Source organism: Somniosus microcephalus, chromosome 3, assembly GCF_052327205.1.
Source record: "Somniosus microcephalus isolate GS21.2 chromosome 3, FLI_Smic_1.0, whole genome shotgun sequence".
Taxonomy (NCBI): domain Eukaryota; kingdom Metazoa; phylum Chordata; class Chondrichthyes; order Squaliformes; family Somniosidae; genus Somniosus; species Somniosus microcephalus.
The window spans coordinates 346,452,661-346,468,649 of NC_140989.1; the positions used below are offsets into that span (position 1 = coordinate 346,452,661).

At 45.2% G+C, this 15,989-nt stretch overlaps 1 protein-coding gene and 1 long non-coding RNA gene across 4 annotated transcripts in view; one reads left to right on the forward strand and one right to left on the reverse strand.

Annotated features, from left to right (window-relative positions):
• LOC147122312 (very-long-chain enoyl-CoA reductase-like) overlaps positions 1-13,343 on the reverse strand; it is a 109,382-nt gene extending 96,039 nt beyond the window's left edge. Inside the window, exon 1 of one of the 2 annotated variants that reach the window (XM_085983295.1) lies at positions 13,094-13,343. In XM_085983295.1, coding sequence (XP_085839421.1) covers positions 13,094-13,328 — 235 coding nt within the window. In that variant the 5' untranslated portion in view covers positions 13,329-13,343. The remainder of the gene's footprint in view (positions 1-13,093) is intronic. The other variant, XM_085983297.1, reaches the window with a different exon arrangement.
• The window catches only part of LOC147122313 (uncharacterized), a 120,909-nt gene that overhangs the window by 93,786 nt on the left and 11,134 nt on the right, over positions 1-15,989 (forward strand). The gene's annotated exons all lie outside the window — the stretch shown is intronic.

The following is a 15,989-nucleotide window of genomic DNA, read 5'->3' on the forward strand; positions in this document are numbered from 1 at the left end:
AGGATGAGAATTTTAAGATCGAGGCATTGCCGGAACAGGAGCCAATGTAGCACAGGGTGATGGGACATGAAAACACACCTAGACCTGGCAGGGATGCAGCTGACGAATATACTTGTCCATGACCCCCCACAGTGCCCAGATGAATAGTGTCACCCGTGTCATTCAGAGGGTTAATTATACACTCTATCACAAGTACTTCATCCAAATGAAACAGAACTCAGTACTGATTTAAACGGACAGGGTCACCATTTTGAGTTATCATCAGGCAGGCTCAGATCCTGAAACTGTTTGGCTACAGTGTGGGAGACTATCTACTGTAGCACAGATTCTCACTACAGTTATTTGCACTTTTAACCTTTGGTTTTATTAAAACTAATTTAATGCAATGATGTAACTGTGCCACTGACGGTATCACAGCTTCTTCTTCTGTGTATAATGTCTTCATAGAATCAAAGAATGGTTACAGCATGGAAGAAGGCCATTTGGCCCATCGAGCCCATGCCGGCTCTCTGCAAGAGCACTCCAGCTAGTCCCACTCCCCCGCCCTTTCCTCGTAGCCCAGCAAATTTTTTTCTTTCAGATACGTATCCAACTCCCTTTTGAAAGCGGTGATTGAATCTGCCTCCACCACCCTTTCAGGCAGTGCATTCCAGATCCTAACCACTCGCTGCGTAAAAAAGTTTTTCCTCATGTCACCTTTGGTTCTTTTGCCAATCACCTTAAATCTGTGTCCTCTGGTTCTCAACCCTTCCGCCAATGGGAACAGTTTCTCTCTATCTACTCTGTCCAGACCCCTCATGATTTTGAACACCTCTATCAAATCTCCTCTCAATCTTCTCTGCTCCAAGGAGAACAACCCCAACTTGTCTAGTCTATTCACGTAACTGAAGTCCCTCATCCCTGGAACCATTCTTGTTAATCTTTTCTGCACCCTCTCCAAGGCCTTCACATCCTTCCTAAAGTGCAGTGCCCAGAGCTGGACACAATACTCCAGTTGAGGCCGAACCAGTGTTTTATACAGGCCCCTTTAAGGTAACTGGCTGATGACATGTCATCAGATGACGTCATCAGACCCGCTTCCTTATAATTGGCCGGGAACCTTGCAGCGCGGGCTTAACAAGCCCAATCAGGGTAAAGTCATGTGGGAAGCTAGCATGGAGACAAGAGCGGGACCGGGGACCGGGACCCACCACCGACCTCGCCCGCTGTGCTCCCACCTCGGTAGGGGAAATCGTGGCCTAAGAATTCTGTGACCTGCACTGAGGAGACAGTGGGGAGGTCCCAGCTCCCACTGCCCATGTAAATACCATTGATGACGATACACCCTTACCCACAACCAGTGCCAGATAAGCATCCTGGCACACCCTCTCCTCCCCGCTTAGCCCAAACCCTATGCTGTAACAAGGAGTGACCCTATGGGGAGAGAGCGGGAATATGATATTGAGATAGAGGATCAGCCATGATCATATTGAATGGTGGAGCAGGCTCGAAGGGCTGAATGGCCTACTCCTGCTCCTATTTTTCTATGTTCTATGTTTCTATGACACAATCAACCCTCATTCTGTAGTTGAAGCAAACTAAACAGAACCTTATATGGACCTCATCGTATGTACCTGGAACTACCATGTAACATGTGACCCAAGTAAGCAAGTAATCTTAGTTGAATTCAATGAAAGAAAATTTTTAAACTGCTCCCAGTTGAGAGTCAACATTGAAATGCACAGTTTATGTCAGCTTTTGTGCCAATAGTACTGGTGGGTGGTTTAGAAGCATTTTTAAATCCGCCACCTCCGTTATTAATAATATTTTTATTAGAGAGGGTGAAAAGGCATAATTGAAAATGAAGACTATGTATTGTTATGTATTTGGGTTTCTTTTACCTTTCTTTACTCCTTTTGGTTTCAGGTTACTCTCCTGGTGGGGGCCCTGATGCCTCAGATATCAGTCAGTGTTTATACTGACGGGCCTGAGAAATGATTGTCTCAGCCACAGGCTCGATCCTCTGTCTTCACAGGATCCTGCTCCTCTTTGGAAGGCAGCAGAATAACACTACACGAGAACTTGTTTTAGCTTTTAAGTGAAAAACAAATTTACTAAAGGGTAATAGAACGAGCAAATCGAAGTAGTAACACCACGTGTATTTTTACAGTAGTTGGTCAGTATAACTAGCCTCTCATTGTAATGGAAACAATAACCAGTTTGCAACTTCTATTACAAGCTATGCTGTCATTAATTTTCCCCCTTTCTCACTATCTGGCTTAACTAACGCTCTTCCATGGAGGATTCAGACAGGTTCCAGTTCCTTTGAAGGCTCCAGTAGACTCACTGAAAAAACCCCAGCTAATTATTACAACGGAATGAGCTGGAGCATTCTTCTGTGAGTGAAACTCGTTTTTAAAGCCCTTATGTACATGCCAATTAAATAAGACAATACCAAGCTAAATCCTAGACAAAAATGCTTCATTATGATAAAAAAAAAAGGCTTCTTACTCTAAAGTAATATGTAGTGACTATGCAATGTCCCGGTGACATGAATCTTGTCATTCATGTGGAAATGACTTATGAAGTAATACTGGGTGGCCTGCTGGCGGCGCTGTCCAGGGAGAGTTTAAATACTCGGGCATGGGCCCAGCTTGCTCAGGACATTCTTTAACAGGAACTAATGAAGGACACAACTAGATCTCCATGTTGAAAAACAGTTGATTAAAGCCTTGTTTAATACTCAGACCAAGTGCCTAGTAGTTTTCTTACATCACTTTTCATCAAAAGTTCCTGTTGTAACCCTTTATCCTATCGCAAAACCCTCAGAACAAAGTCATCATGGATTGTTGCAGCTAATGACAAACTCCATAGCCGACACAGACTTCAGAGCACTGCAATCATTTGTATGTACAGAAATAATCTAGCCATGAATTATTATATCAAATGACAGTTGAGTTGGAGTGAGCTACAGACTGTAACGCAATCTCTGGGTTCAAATGATTTTCGCAAAGTGCAAGCTTGGCTCTTATGTTTATGTAATCTTCCGACACTTTGATCATGCTTAAGTCTTGTAAAATATTTGAACTACAGCCTCTTTTCTTGGACTAGCTGCTATAGTGATGAAGGGGAAAGATTCCCTCGGTGTGTTCGTTATAGAAAAATCATCAGCATGTTTATAAGGCAAAGGTTTTTAACTATAAATAGCAAACAGAGAAAATCTTCCCCATATGTGTGTTCATTTGTGTTTGGACAAGATAACAACCAGAATCGAGCAAACCTAATGAAATGGGGTGGATGAATTAAAAGATGATGGGGAAAGAGGGAAAGGTGCTATTCCACATTGCGCCCAATATACTGGAAGGTGGGAACATTGCCCCACATTAAGGTGTCAGGAAGTTGAAAGTTGTCTGAGCCACTTGCAGGTTACGGTCCTCCCGGAAATGGAGCCTGCATCTGAGCCATCAAAATCTTAGCACCAGGCATGGGCCTATAGGCTTTTATTTGTCAGCTTACTATGGGTGCTGCAGACACCTGATTTCATTGTCAGTACCACTGGCCTAACTTTAATCGGTGTTAAAATAAGAAATAAAAGTAAGATTCCTGATACTGTAGTTTGGTTTCATATGTTATACTGGTGAACAAAGGATTGAGAATCTTTGGAATTCTCTACCCCAGTGGCCTGTGGATGCTCAGTCGTTGAGTATATTCAAGACAGAGATCGATAGATTTGTGGATATTAAGGTAATCAAGGGATATGGGGATGCTGCAGGAAGGTGGAGTTGAGGTAAAAGATCAGTCATGATCTCATTGAATGGCAGAGCAGGTTCGAAGGAGCGAATGGCCAACTCCTGCTCCTATTTCTTATGTTCTTATAAACAGTAAATTCATCACTGCACGCAGTTAAATGACAACAATAAATGAATAATGGAACTCTCTGCCACAAAAGGCTGTGGATGCTGGGACCTTTCAAGACTGAGATAGATAGATTTTTGTTAGGTTAAGAGTATCAAGGTATAGGAACATCGGAACAGGAGTAGACCATTCAGCCCCTCAAGCCTGTCCCGCCATTCAATTACATCATGGCTGATCTGTATCTTAACTCCATCTACCTGCCTTGGTTCCGTAACCCTTAATACACTTGCTTAACAAAAAGCTATTAATTTCAGTTTTGAAATTTTCAATTGACCCCCAGCCTCAACAGCTTTTTGGGGGAGAGAGTTGCAGATTTCCACTATCCTTTGTGTGAAGAAGTGCTTCCTGACATCACCCCTGAACGGCCGAGCTCTAAATTTAAGGTCATGCCCCCTTGGACTGGAGTCCTCCCTGAGGAAGGATGTTCTTGCCATGGAGGGAGTGCAGCGAAGATTCACCAGGCTGATACCTGGGATGACAGGAATGACGTATGAGGAGAGATTGGGTCGATTGGGCTTATACTCGCTGGAGTTTAGAAGAATGAGAGGGGATCTCATTGAAACTTATAAAATTCTAACAGGACTAGACAGACTAGATGCAGGAAGGATGTTCCCGATGGCCGGGGAGTCCAGAACCAGGGGTCACAGTCTAAGGATACGGGGTAAGCCATTTAGGACAGAGATGAGGAGGAATTTCTTCACCCAGAGAGTGGTGAACCTGTGGAATTCTCTGCCAAAGAAGGCAGTAGAGGCCAAGTCATAAAATATATTCAAGAAGGAGTTGAATATATTTCTTAAGGCTAAAAGGATCAAGGGATATGGGAAGAAGGCAGGGACAGGGTACTGAGATTGGATGATCAGCCATGATCTCATTGAATGGCGGAGCAGGCTCGAGAGGCCGAATGGCCTACTCCTGCTCCTATCTTCTATGTTTCTATGTTTCTTCCACCAGAGGAAATAGTTTCTCTCTGTCTATCCCATCAAATCCTTTAATCATCTTAAACACCTCAATTAGATCATCGCTTAACCTTCTATACTCACTCAAGGGAATACAAGCCTAGTCTATGTAACCTGTCCTCATAATTTAATCCTTTTAGCCCCGGTGTCATTCTGGTGAATCTGCACCGCACCCCCTCCAAGGCCAATATACTCTTCCTGAGGTGTGGTCTCCAGAACTGAATGCAATACTCCAGGTGGGATCTCACCAGAGCTCTGTACTGCTGTAACATAACTTCCTCCCCTTTGTATTCCAGCCCTCCTGAGATAAAGGCCAACATCCCATTAGCCTTTTTAATTATTTTTGGATAAGGAGCAAAGGTGGGTAAGGCGGAGTTAAGGTGCAGATCAGCCCTGATCTAACTGAATGCAGGAACAGGCTGGAGGGGCCGAATGGCCTATTCCCATTCCTAACAAGAGGAAGGTGTTGAAATAACAATCCTGTACATTCCGCTCCAGTTTATTCAAGGGTAACCTCAAATTATTGCAACATGCAGGAGAGGGGAGCTACGTAAAAGAAGCAGCAACATCTTAATTCATTTCAACTGGTCATTGCAACAAAGATAATTCGCCAGAATTTGCGGTGTCTTCGACAGCGTACGCTGAGCGTATGACCTCATGATCCTTCCCAAGTTCCGGGTTTCTGCATTTGCTGTGCATGCGCAAAAACCCGGAACTTGCGATCGGTCAAGGTTCGCCTTGACAGATCATAAGAACCGACTGGAAAATCACTTTCGCTGGTGCAGAGTTGGGCTATTTGCTCAACTACTGCCCAGCAATTGCCCATAAAACTCTTACGGCTGGTAAAAGCAGGCGTAGGGCCTGCTTTCACCAGCATCAAGGTTATTATAAATCTAAAAATTTTAATTTAAAAATAAAAAATGATGCACAAACACTTAAAATTAGTTTATGCAATTATTAGCCCGGATTAAAATTACTTTTCAAAAAATTAAATTTTTATTGTATTTGTTGTAATGAAGGGACTTTCAATGAAATTTGAAAATTGGAACATTTATATTTATTAGACTTGTCTAAATTATTTAATTATTTAGGGATTCCATTGCATGTCATTAGGGGATTCTGTTCGGAAATGATTCAATGGAATCCTCCTTTCTCTTTGGAAGACACGGGCCCACGTGATCCCGCTTCCGAACCGCCTGCGTCCCTGGGATCCGTGGGCCTTTATGCAGGCCCTGTATGCCTGGAGGCGCACGAAACGAACTCTCCGTAGCTTTGGAGCCAGGAAATAAGTTTGTGGATGTTTCACGGGTCGGAGGTGTACTCCAGAGGTACGCCTCCGACCGCAAATTCAGGGCAAATATAGAATAGCGTCAGTATGATTTTTAGTCATTAAAATTTTATCATGAATCAGAATTGACTTTGTCTATAAGGCTGTTACCGAGCAAAGCTTCTTGTATATATGTTAGGGTGTTAAAAGCAATTTGATTATAAAAGAGAAGTGATCTTAGTAGAGAAGGTCGGAGGTAACAGAGCTGACTGAGAAAGCACTTACTGCAGAATTTGAAAGTACCTCTGCTTATTATAGATCCATGTCTGGTTATTGACTTATAGAATAAGCTGCCACCCAGCCCAGTGAAAGCTGTGTCAGTAGATTCTTTCAGCATGTCCAGTTTCTGTTACACACAGTTCTAGGAGTTAGAACCCTAACTGTGGGAATGGGCTTCAAACAATTCTTCCCAGACTGGAGGGTCCATGAGGGGATTCCAGGGAACTCCTGAGCTCATCAGATTTCTGTACTTTACTTTATTTCTTGACTAATTTCTGTTGCAGTATATATCTATATAATATATTTAAAATATGTCTGCATGTGCTTTCTGTCAACTTTTTCCATTTGAAATTTATATGCCCGCATTTAGAATGCAAAGTGCGCATGTAAATTTGTTACATAAGAAATAGAAGCAGGAGTAGGCCATTCGGCCCCTCGAGTCTGCTCTGCCATTCAATAAGATGGCTGATCTGATCTTGGCCTCAACTCCACGTTTCTGCCTGTTCCCCATAACCCTTGACTCCCCTGTAGTTCAAATATCTGTCAATCTCCGCCTTGAATATATTCACTGACTCAACTTCCACGGCTCTCTGGGGTAGAGAACTCCAAAGATTCACGACCCTCTGAGAGAAGAAATTCCTCCTCATTTCCATTTTAAATGGGTGACCCCTTATTCTGAAACTATGCCCCCTAGTCCTAGATACCCCGACAAGGGGAAACATCCTCTCAGCATCTACCTTGTCAATCCCCCTCAGAATGTGTTTCAATAAGATCCCCTCTCATTCTTCTAAACCCCAATAACTTTAGGCCCAACCTGCTCAACCTTTCCTCATAAGACAACCCCTTCATCCCAGGAATCAACTTAGTGTGCCTTCTCTGAACTGCTTAAATAAGGAGACCAAAACTGCACGCAGTACTCCAGGTGTGGTCTCACCAGCGCCCTGTACAGTTTTGGCAAGACTTCCCTACTTTTATACTCCATTTCCTTTACAATAATGGCCAACATTCCATTTGCCTTCCTAATTACTTGCTGTACCTGCATGTTAACTTTTTGTGTTTCATGTACGAGGACATCGTGTATCGTGTAAATACACCCTCTCCCTCGTGGAGGTGCTGCAACTTTAGTTGGAAAAGTAGCTTATTTTAATATGTACTTTTATATAACTTGTGTCAGTTTTCACTGGTGTTTCCAGCTAACCAGTGGTTAATAGGACCAGGTGCTATTACTGGAAGTATTTGCCCGGAATTTGTGGTCAGCAGCGAAGCGAAAGCGTTCACTGCTGGCCCCGAGGTACACAGCGCACAAGGATCTCGCAATCCCCGTGTCGAGAACTTTGTGTTTTCCAACCTTCAATTCAAATCAATGGAAGTTAATGGGGATTCCCTTATGCAAGCTGCTGTGACGTCAACAGGCTGTCTGAGCAGCCAATCAAAAGACAGAATTCTCACAGACAGCGAACAAGGAACTGGCTAAGCTCTTAAAATTCTAACTTTTTAAAAATATAAGAGAGAACAAAACAAAGATTGGGGCTCTCACATGGGGAAAAGGCAAACCTGAAATAAAGATGGACAAACTTGTAAAAAAAAAAATTTTGAAAAATTTCTTTAAAATTTTACTTTTTATTAAAATGGACAAATTTTACACTGCACAAAATTTTAATTAGTTTTCCAGGCCCTTATCGTTTGTTTAGCAGTAATAACGCTGTCAAAACCCCAGTTACTCCTAATTCCTTTGGTTCCATCTTTTAGTGGGGAATTTAACAGCGTACTTACTGCGGAAGAGCCGAGGTTTTCGTCAGTTTCAATGATTTGGCCGATTACCGGCTCTGTCGGGAGGGGACACAGTGCGGCCTGTTTCAGAGCTGTCAATGACAGACCGCAACTTCGGGATTTCCGCAGGCGCCAAATCCTGATGTTGCGGTCAGTTTCAAAGGCAGAACGATGGTGAGCGCTGTCAGTTTGCCGTCAGCCCGACTGCAAATTCCGGGCCATTATTTTGCAAATCTAGGTATACATGTGGTATATAAACAGAATACATAGCAAGACAGCACTGGATAACAGTTAACCTCTCATGACATTGGGTCAAAGCTCATTCACCTTTAGCACTCACAAGTATGGAGCGCGGAGTCACATGGTTTACTTGCTGTGATCCATCTCTACTCATCAATCATATATTATGCACACAAAAAAGTACTCGTTAATCATTCTGTGTGGGATGGTTAAACGCTTCTATGTTCAGTTACATACGGGGATATTTAACATCAGCTATAACTTGCCATGAGCTCACTTTGTTTTGCTTTATTCAATTTTCTCCCTGAAAAGATTGTCATAGAGTCATAGGCCTAGAAATTCAGTAAGGCCCCGCCAGCTCGCTTGCGCCCAAAAGTTTGCGCTGCGCGCGGAGCCAGTTGCGACCGTCAGAAATTCAGTTTTTGCGCCCCAAGTCGGAACCGGGCGCTATTCCAGGGTGTGCCCGCCCCCGCTTGGGGCGCTGAAACTGAATTTCAGCGCTGTAGGTGCCGCTGCGCCACCCGCTGCGGGGCGGCAGGCTGCGGTACTGCAGGCCTCCACCTTCTCTTAAGGGGGAGGTGCCTGCAACGGGGAGATCGCCGCTTGATAGTGCCGGCAAATGAGCCCGGCACCACGGAGAAGTGCCGGGCTCGCGGAAAGCAGCCGGCAATGCCGCGGGGGGGGGTGGTGGAGGAGGCCGGGGAAGGAGGTGCGGGCGGGCGGCCGCCGAAAAAGCGGCCGGCCGCACCTCCGCCTTAACTAGCGCCACTAGGGCTGCAGGACGGCCACGGTTGCAGAACGTTGTTTGCGGCCACTGCGGAAGAGGCGGCCGCAACTAAATATGGGGGTCGGGCCGGTATCGGGGCGGAACCGGGGCACTGCGCACACCGATGACGTCATCGGTGCCGGCGCAGCGCTACCGGCTACCGCCGCCATTACCGCTGCGCTGAATATCAGCGCAAACTCCTCTATTGGCGCAGAAGCCCTCTTTGGGCGGTAACTGGGCGCAAAGCTGGCGGGGCCTTACTGAATTTCTAGCCCATAGAGCTTTACAGCACAGAAAGAGGCCCTTCGGCCCATCGTGTCCACGCCGGCCATCAAGCCCTGTCTATTCTAATCCCATTTTCCAGCACTTGGTCCGTAGCCTTGTATGCTATGGCGTTTCAAGTGCTCATCTAAATGCTTCTTGAATGTTGTGAGGGTTCCTGCCTCTACCACCCTTACAGGCAGTGAGTTCCAGATTCCAACCACCCTCTGGGTGAAAAAGTTTTTCCTCAAATCCCCTCTAAACCTCCTGCCCCTTACCTTGAAACTATGCCCCCTGGTTATTGACCCCTCTACTAAGGGGAAAAGTTCCTTTCTAGCTACCCTATCTATGCCCCATATAATTTTGTACACCTCAATCAGGTCCCCCCTCGGCCTTCTCTGCTCTAAGGAAAACAACCCCAGCCTGTCCAGTCTCTCTTCATAGCCAAAGCGCTCCAGCCCAGGTAACATCCTGGTGAATCTCCTCTGCACCCTCTCCAATGCAATCACATCCTTCCTATAGTGTGGCGACCAGAACTGCACACAGTATTCCAGCTGTGGCCTAACTAGCGTTTTGTACAGCTCCATCATAACCTCCCTGCTCTTATATTCTATGCCTCGGCTAATGAAGGCAAGTATCCCACATGCCTTTTTAACCACCTTAGGGTGGAATTTTCCTGTTCCACTGGCAAAGCCTCCCATACAATAGGGGGTTAATCAGAAAATTACGGGTGCACTGCACCCACGATTTATAATAATGAGCCTCCCACTGCATCTGAGGCCCCACCATTGTCGAAACACAAAGCAAAGGAAATATTCAGAAACACGTAGTGACCAGAGGGATTCTTATCCCAGTGATGTTGTGCGATAATCCTATTATGTGAGGCTGTTATTCTTCACATAAAACATCTCCAAATACTGTTAAGCACTTAAATAGGAACAAAAAATGCTGGAAACATACCTTGGATTTGTCAGCATCTGCATAAATGAAAAGGTAGACGAGCACTGTGAGGTAGAGACCCCTCTTCAGAGCTAATGGGTCCACAGCCAAACCTTGACCTAACTCGCCTCTTTTCAGATAAAAAAAAATTGCATTTATATAGCGCCTTTCACAACCTCAGGACATCCCAAAGCACTTTACAGCCAATTAACTACTTTTGAAGTGTAGTCACTGTTGTAATGTAGGAAACACGGCAGCCAATTTACGCACAGCAAGCTCCCACAAACAGCAATGTGATAATGACCAGACAATCTGTTTTTTGTGATGTTGATTGAGGGATAAATATTGGTCACGACACTGGGGTACATAAGAACATAAGAAATAGGAGCAGGAGTAGGCCATACGGCCCCTCGGGCCTGCTCCACCATTCAATAGGACCATGGCTGATCTGAATCTAGACTCACGTCCACTTCCCTGCCCTCTCCCCGTAACCCCTAATTCCCTTATCTGCTAGGAAAATGTCTATCTCCGTTTTAAATTTATTTAATGTTGCAGCTTCCACAGCTCTCTGGGGTAGCAAATTCCATAGATTTACTACCCTCTGAGTGAAGAAGTTTCTCCTCATCTCAGTTTTGAAAGGGCAGCCCCTTATTCTAAGATTATGCCCCCTAGTTCTAGTCTCACCCATCAGTGGAAACATCCTCACCGCATCCACCCGATCAAGCCCCCTCACAATCTTATATTTTTCGATAAGATCACCTCTCATTCTTCTGAACTCCAATGAGTAGATTCCCAACCTACTGAACCTTTCCTCATACGTCAACCCCCTCATCTCTGGAATCAACCCTGCTCTTCTTCAAAATAGTGTCATGGGATCTTTTAGGTCCACTTTAGAAAGCAGATGGGGCCTCGGTTTAATGTCTCATCCGAAAGACGGCACCTCCGACAGTGCAGCACTCCCTCAGTAATGGACTGGAGTGTCAGCCTAGATTTCTGTGCTCACATCTCTGGAGTGGGGCTTGAATCCACAACCTTGTGACTCAGAGGTGAGAGTGCTACTCACAGCTGACAGGCCCTTCTTATAAACCCACTGTATATTTCCAGCACTTCCCATTTTTATTTATATTTATCACTTTCTCATTTCCGGTATTTGCAGTTTTGTTTTCCTTTTGCTGTTCAGTAGATATATATATATATCTTTAAAGAACTAACTGAGCACACCGTATACAATTTTTTTTTTAAAACAACAAAGTGAGGAAACAACAACATGAAGGTTCAGAGGACACTTATGAATCTTTTGATCTTTATGACATCCTGTGTGCTACCTGTGAAATTACTGTCCACCTCAGCATCCTGTGGCTCACTCCTTATACCTATCATTCTATATGTTCCACCTTCCCACTACTCATGAGCTATTATACTCCACCAGGCTGTCATTCTTGGTTATTGAACCATACTGTGAATGGTAGTGTGGCACTTCACAATGTTGTCCTCACAGTACTCCATCTAGGCAGCAGCACACTCACACCTGTGTATACCACTTTTATTTTGTTCATTTTGATAAATGCCGTTTCCATCCATATTATGTAATTCATCATATATTGTATGAAGTACCAGGACTGCAGAGGAAGTTAACAGCTGTAATTAACAGTGTAAAACTGTTCCCACTGGCAGAAGGGTCGGTAATTAGAGAACACAGATTTAAGGTAATTGGCAAAAGAGCCAGAGGTGAGGTGAGAGTTTTTTTTACCCAACCAGTTATTATGATCGGGAATGCATTGCCTGAAGGGGCGGTGGAAGCAGATTCAACAGTAACTTTCGAAAGGGAATTGGATAAATACATAAAGGAGCTAAAACTGCATGGCTATGGGGAGAGAGCAGGGGAGTGGGATTAATTTGGATAGCTCTTTCAAAGAGCCAGCATAAGCGTGATGGACCAATGGCCTCTTCCTGTGCTGGATGATTCTATGATTCTATATTGTATATAAAGTACCAGGACTGCAGAGAGAGTTAATGGCTGGAATTAATTTATAGTATATATTGTATAATGTCTGAGACACTGGACTGTAATTCAATCTTTGCTGACATTTGCAATCGGGTCCTGCTTCACTCTCCCCAATTCCAATATTGTCAGAATCCTTCGAATGACAAACCTAGTAACTCCCTTTATATTAACCATATATAAAATATATCTATATGTTCCACGAAGGCATTACTCGTGATTATCACGTGTTCTAAAAGCGATTACCCTCAAGGCAAGATTTTTCAGTGCAGTTCAGGATTTGTAACTGTGGAAGAGTAAACGAGTTTATTAAGCTGATCTATGCATTGGAGGATTTGGAGCATTGCACGAGGTAAAATACTGACACTGAAACTACTTACATGCTATTACAAGCCGAGCAATTGCGTTCTCTGAATGACACCTCCATGCAGAAATAAAGTGCTGTGGCGCACATGTTCTGTTTTTGCACCAATTCATAATGCAATATAAGAGCAATAAATTACAATCTACGTTTGGCAGTACATTGAACACCAAGATATACAGCGTAGCCTCCTACCATGTACTACTTATAGCCATATAGTATAAAAACAGACTCCACAGCAATAGACCCTTACATGGATATAGTGCCCCTGTGTTCTCTGTGCAGATCTCTTTCAATATTACCGTGCAGGGAAACGCCGCTGTTTTCACATTTTTGCACCGATTTCCGATCCCCTTACCTCGAAAAAGGTGGTCCGGATCATGGTTGCAGGAGCTCCCGGGCGTTGGGCGCCAGTCCCCGAGTGATCTCAGGAGCAGCTCCGATGCTCTCAGCTCAGGAGACTCGGCAAAGCAGCAGCCAGAGCGAACCTGGCACTGGACGGACCCTCGAGCATCTCCCCTTTGGGCTCTGGGAAACTCTATCCAGGGTGGAGCTAAGAACGAAATGTGACTTATGGCCAAGAACGGGAGCATCACTCACATCCACGTCTCAATGACTCCACGAGAATCTAGCGCAGTCTTCAATTCCCATTACTCCACACCAGGGAAAGGGGACTTGGAACTGCTTCTTATTTCCATCGGTTACTTAGAACACCAGCTGTGTATTGGGGTGGGGGATGGCTCCAAGAGGTCAATTTATTTTCCATTTTAACCCCTTTCGTCTCTTGAATGTGGTGATTGATGCTCAGATACTGGACCATGGGCACAGCAATCCTACAATGTGAAGAAAAAGTAAACTACTGCAGATACTGGGCTCTCCAGCGCTTTCTGCTTTGGTCTGCAGTACAATCATGTTCAGTACATGCTGATAAATATATTTGATTGATATTTCACGGAAAGATATAAATACACATTGAAAGGTAAAGTTAGCCCTAGTCGTTTATCCGATTGGACACTTGATTCTCAAACAGAAAGTCTTAAGTTCTGCAACTGCAGGTGAGGGAGTCCCTTTCACAGTGATTTTTTGTGATGTGGATCACTGAATATTTATCATTGCTGAGCTCTCCAGCCAGATGTATTCGAACAACGCGAGTTCCATTCAGGATGAAAGAAAGAAAGACTTTGCATTTATATAGCATCTTTCATGACCTCAGGACATCCCAAAGCGCTTTACAGCCAATTAAGTACTTTTTGAAGTGTAGTCACTGTTGTAATATAGGAAACGCAGCAGCCAATTTGTGCACAGCAAGCTCCCACAAACAGCAATGTGATAATGGCCAGATCATTTATTTTTAGTGATGTTGATTGAGGGATAAATATTGGCCAGGACACCGGGGAGAACGCCCTTGCTCTTCTTCACAATATATTCAAGAAGGAGTTAGATATATTTCTTAAGGCTAAAGGGATCAAGCGATATGGAGAGAAGGCAGGAACGGGGTACTGAGCTTGGATGATCAGCCATGATCTCATTGAATGGCAGAGTAGGCTCGAGGGGCCGAATGGCCTACTCCTGCTCCTATCTTCTATGTTTCTATGTAAAACAGTGCCATGGGATCTTTTACATCCACCTGAGAGAGCAGACAGGGCCTCGGTTGAACATCTCATCTGAAAGACGGCACCTCTGACAGTGCAGCACTCCCTCGGTACTGCACTGGAGTGTCAGCCTAGATTTTTATGCTCAAGTCCCTGGAGTGGGACTACGGTTCCACAACCTTCTGGCTCAGAGGTGAGGGTGCTGCCAACTGAGCCACAGCTGACACTGCCTGTCCCCAGGATGCCCAAAAAGGAAGCAATAGGCCTTGCAATAAACTCCTTTGTTTATGCTGGTCTTCGCCCGCAGGCTCCCACAATGCAAGCCTCACACAGTATGCGACCACATTAAGATTACACTGCTGTGTACTTCCAGACAGGGAGCCAGGAAGACATGTTAGTTTTTAATTGGGCCTTCCTGGGGACGGCAAACACACCGCCCCAGGGCCAGCGAACACACCGCCCCAGGGCCGGCGAACACACCGCCCCAGGGCCGGGGAACACACCGCCCCAGGGCCAGCGAACACGCCGCCCCAGGGCCGGCGAACACGCCGCCCCAGGGCCGGGGAACACGCCGCCCCAGGGACTGCGAACACACCGCCCCAGGGCCGGCGAACACGCCGCCCCAGGGCCGGGGAACACGCCGCCCCAGGGCCAGCGGACACGCCGCCCCAGGGACGGCGAACACGCCGCCCCAGGGCCGGCGAACACGCCGCCCCAGGGCCGGCGAACACACCGCCCCAGGGACAGCGAACACACCACCCCAGGGCCATCTGCTGATGTCATCGTTCATGCAAACTGCAATTGTGACCACATCAAAACAAACTCAAAACCAATAGGGAATTTAGAAGGAACTTCTTTACCCAGAGAGTGGTGAGAATGTGCAACCAACTCCCACAGGGAGTGGTTGAAGCAAATAGTATAGATGCATTTAAGGGGAGGCTGGACAAACATATGAGGGTGAAGGGAAGAGAGAGTTATGCTGATACAGTTAGATGAGGAACGACGGGAGGAGGCTCGAGTGGAGCATAAACACCGGCATGGACTGGTTGGGCCGAATGGCCTGTTTCTGTGCCGTATATCCTATGTAAAACTCATGATGTCATTACCCCAAGCATGTGCCGTGTACAAAATGTCACACCGCTGGTGCCCCCCTCCCCCCACTTACAGTGCAGCCACTTTGCAAACAGACCAGCTGCACATTAGAAAGGTAAGCATGGGAGAGCACACAGTTAGCTCCTGCTCCTGGTTTAAGAGTGATGTTCACATCCACAATGACTTCAAGCTCAAAGTTTCCCCCAAATCAACCTACTAATTTATATCCCCCAGTCCTTTGCCTGTCCCCAGGCTGACTACACAAGGTATTCTATAGCCTGGGCTCTCAAGAAGTAGGGACTTCCTTGTTGTACATGCTATCATATTAACATCACATAATGTTACTTATTCTGAGTAAAACCTTAGATACACAGCCGCTATTACAAACTGTTGTATTCTGAATACTTTTCAAGATATCCAAAGCAATTTTTTTCTATTTGTTTTTGAAATGTGGATGATATTGACAAGGCAGTGTTTATTGCCCATCCCTGGTTACTCTAAGGCATTAAGAGTCAATCACATTGTGTGGGATAGTAGAGTAGGTGAAAAAAATTTGGTGTGATAGTAGAT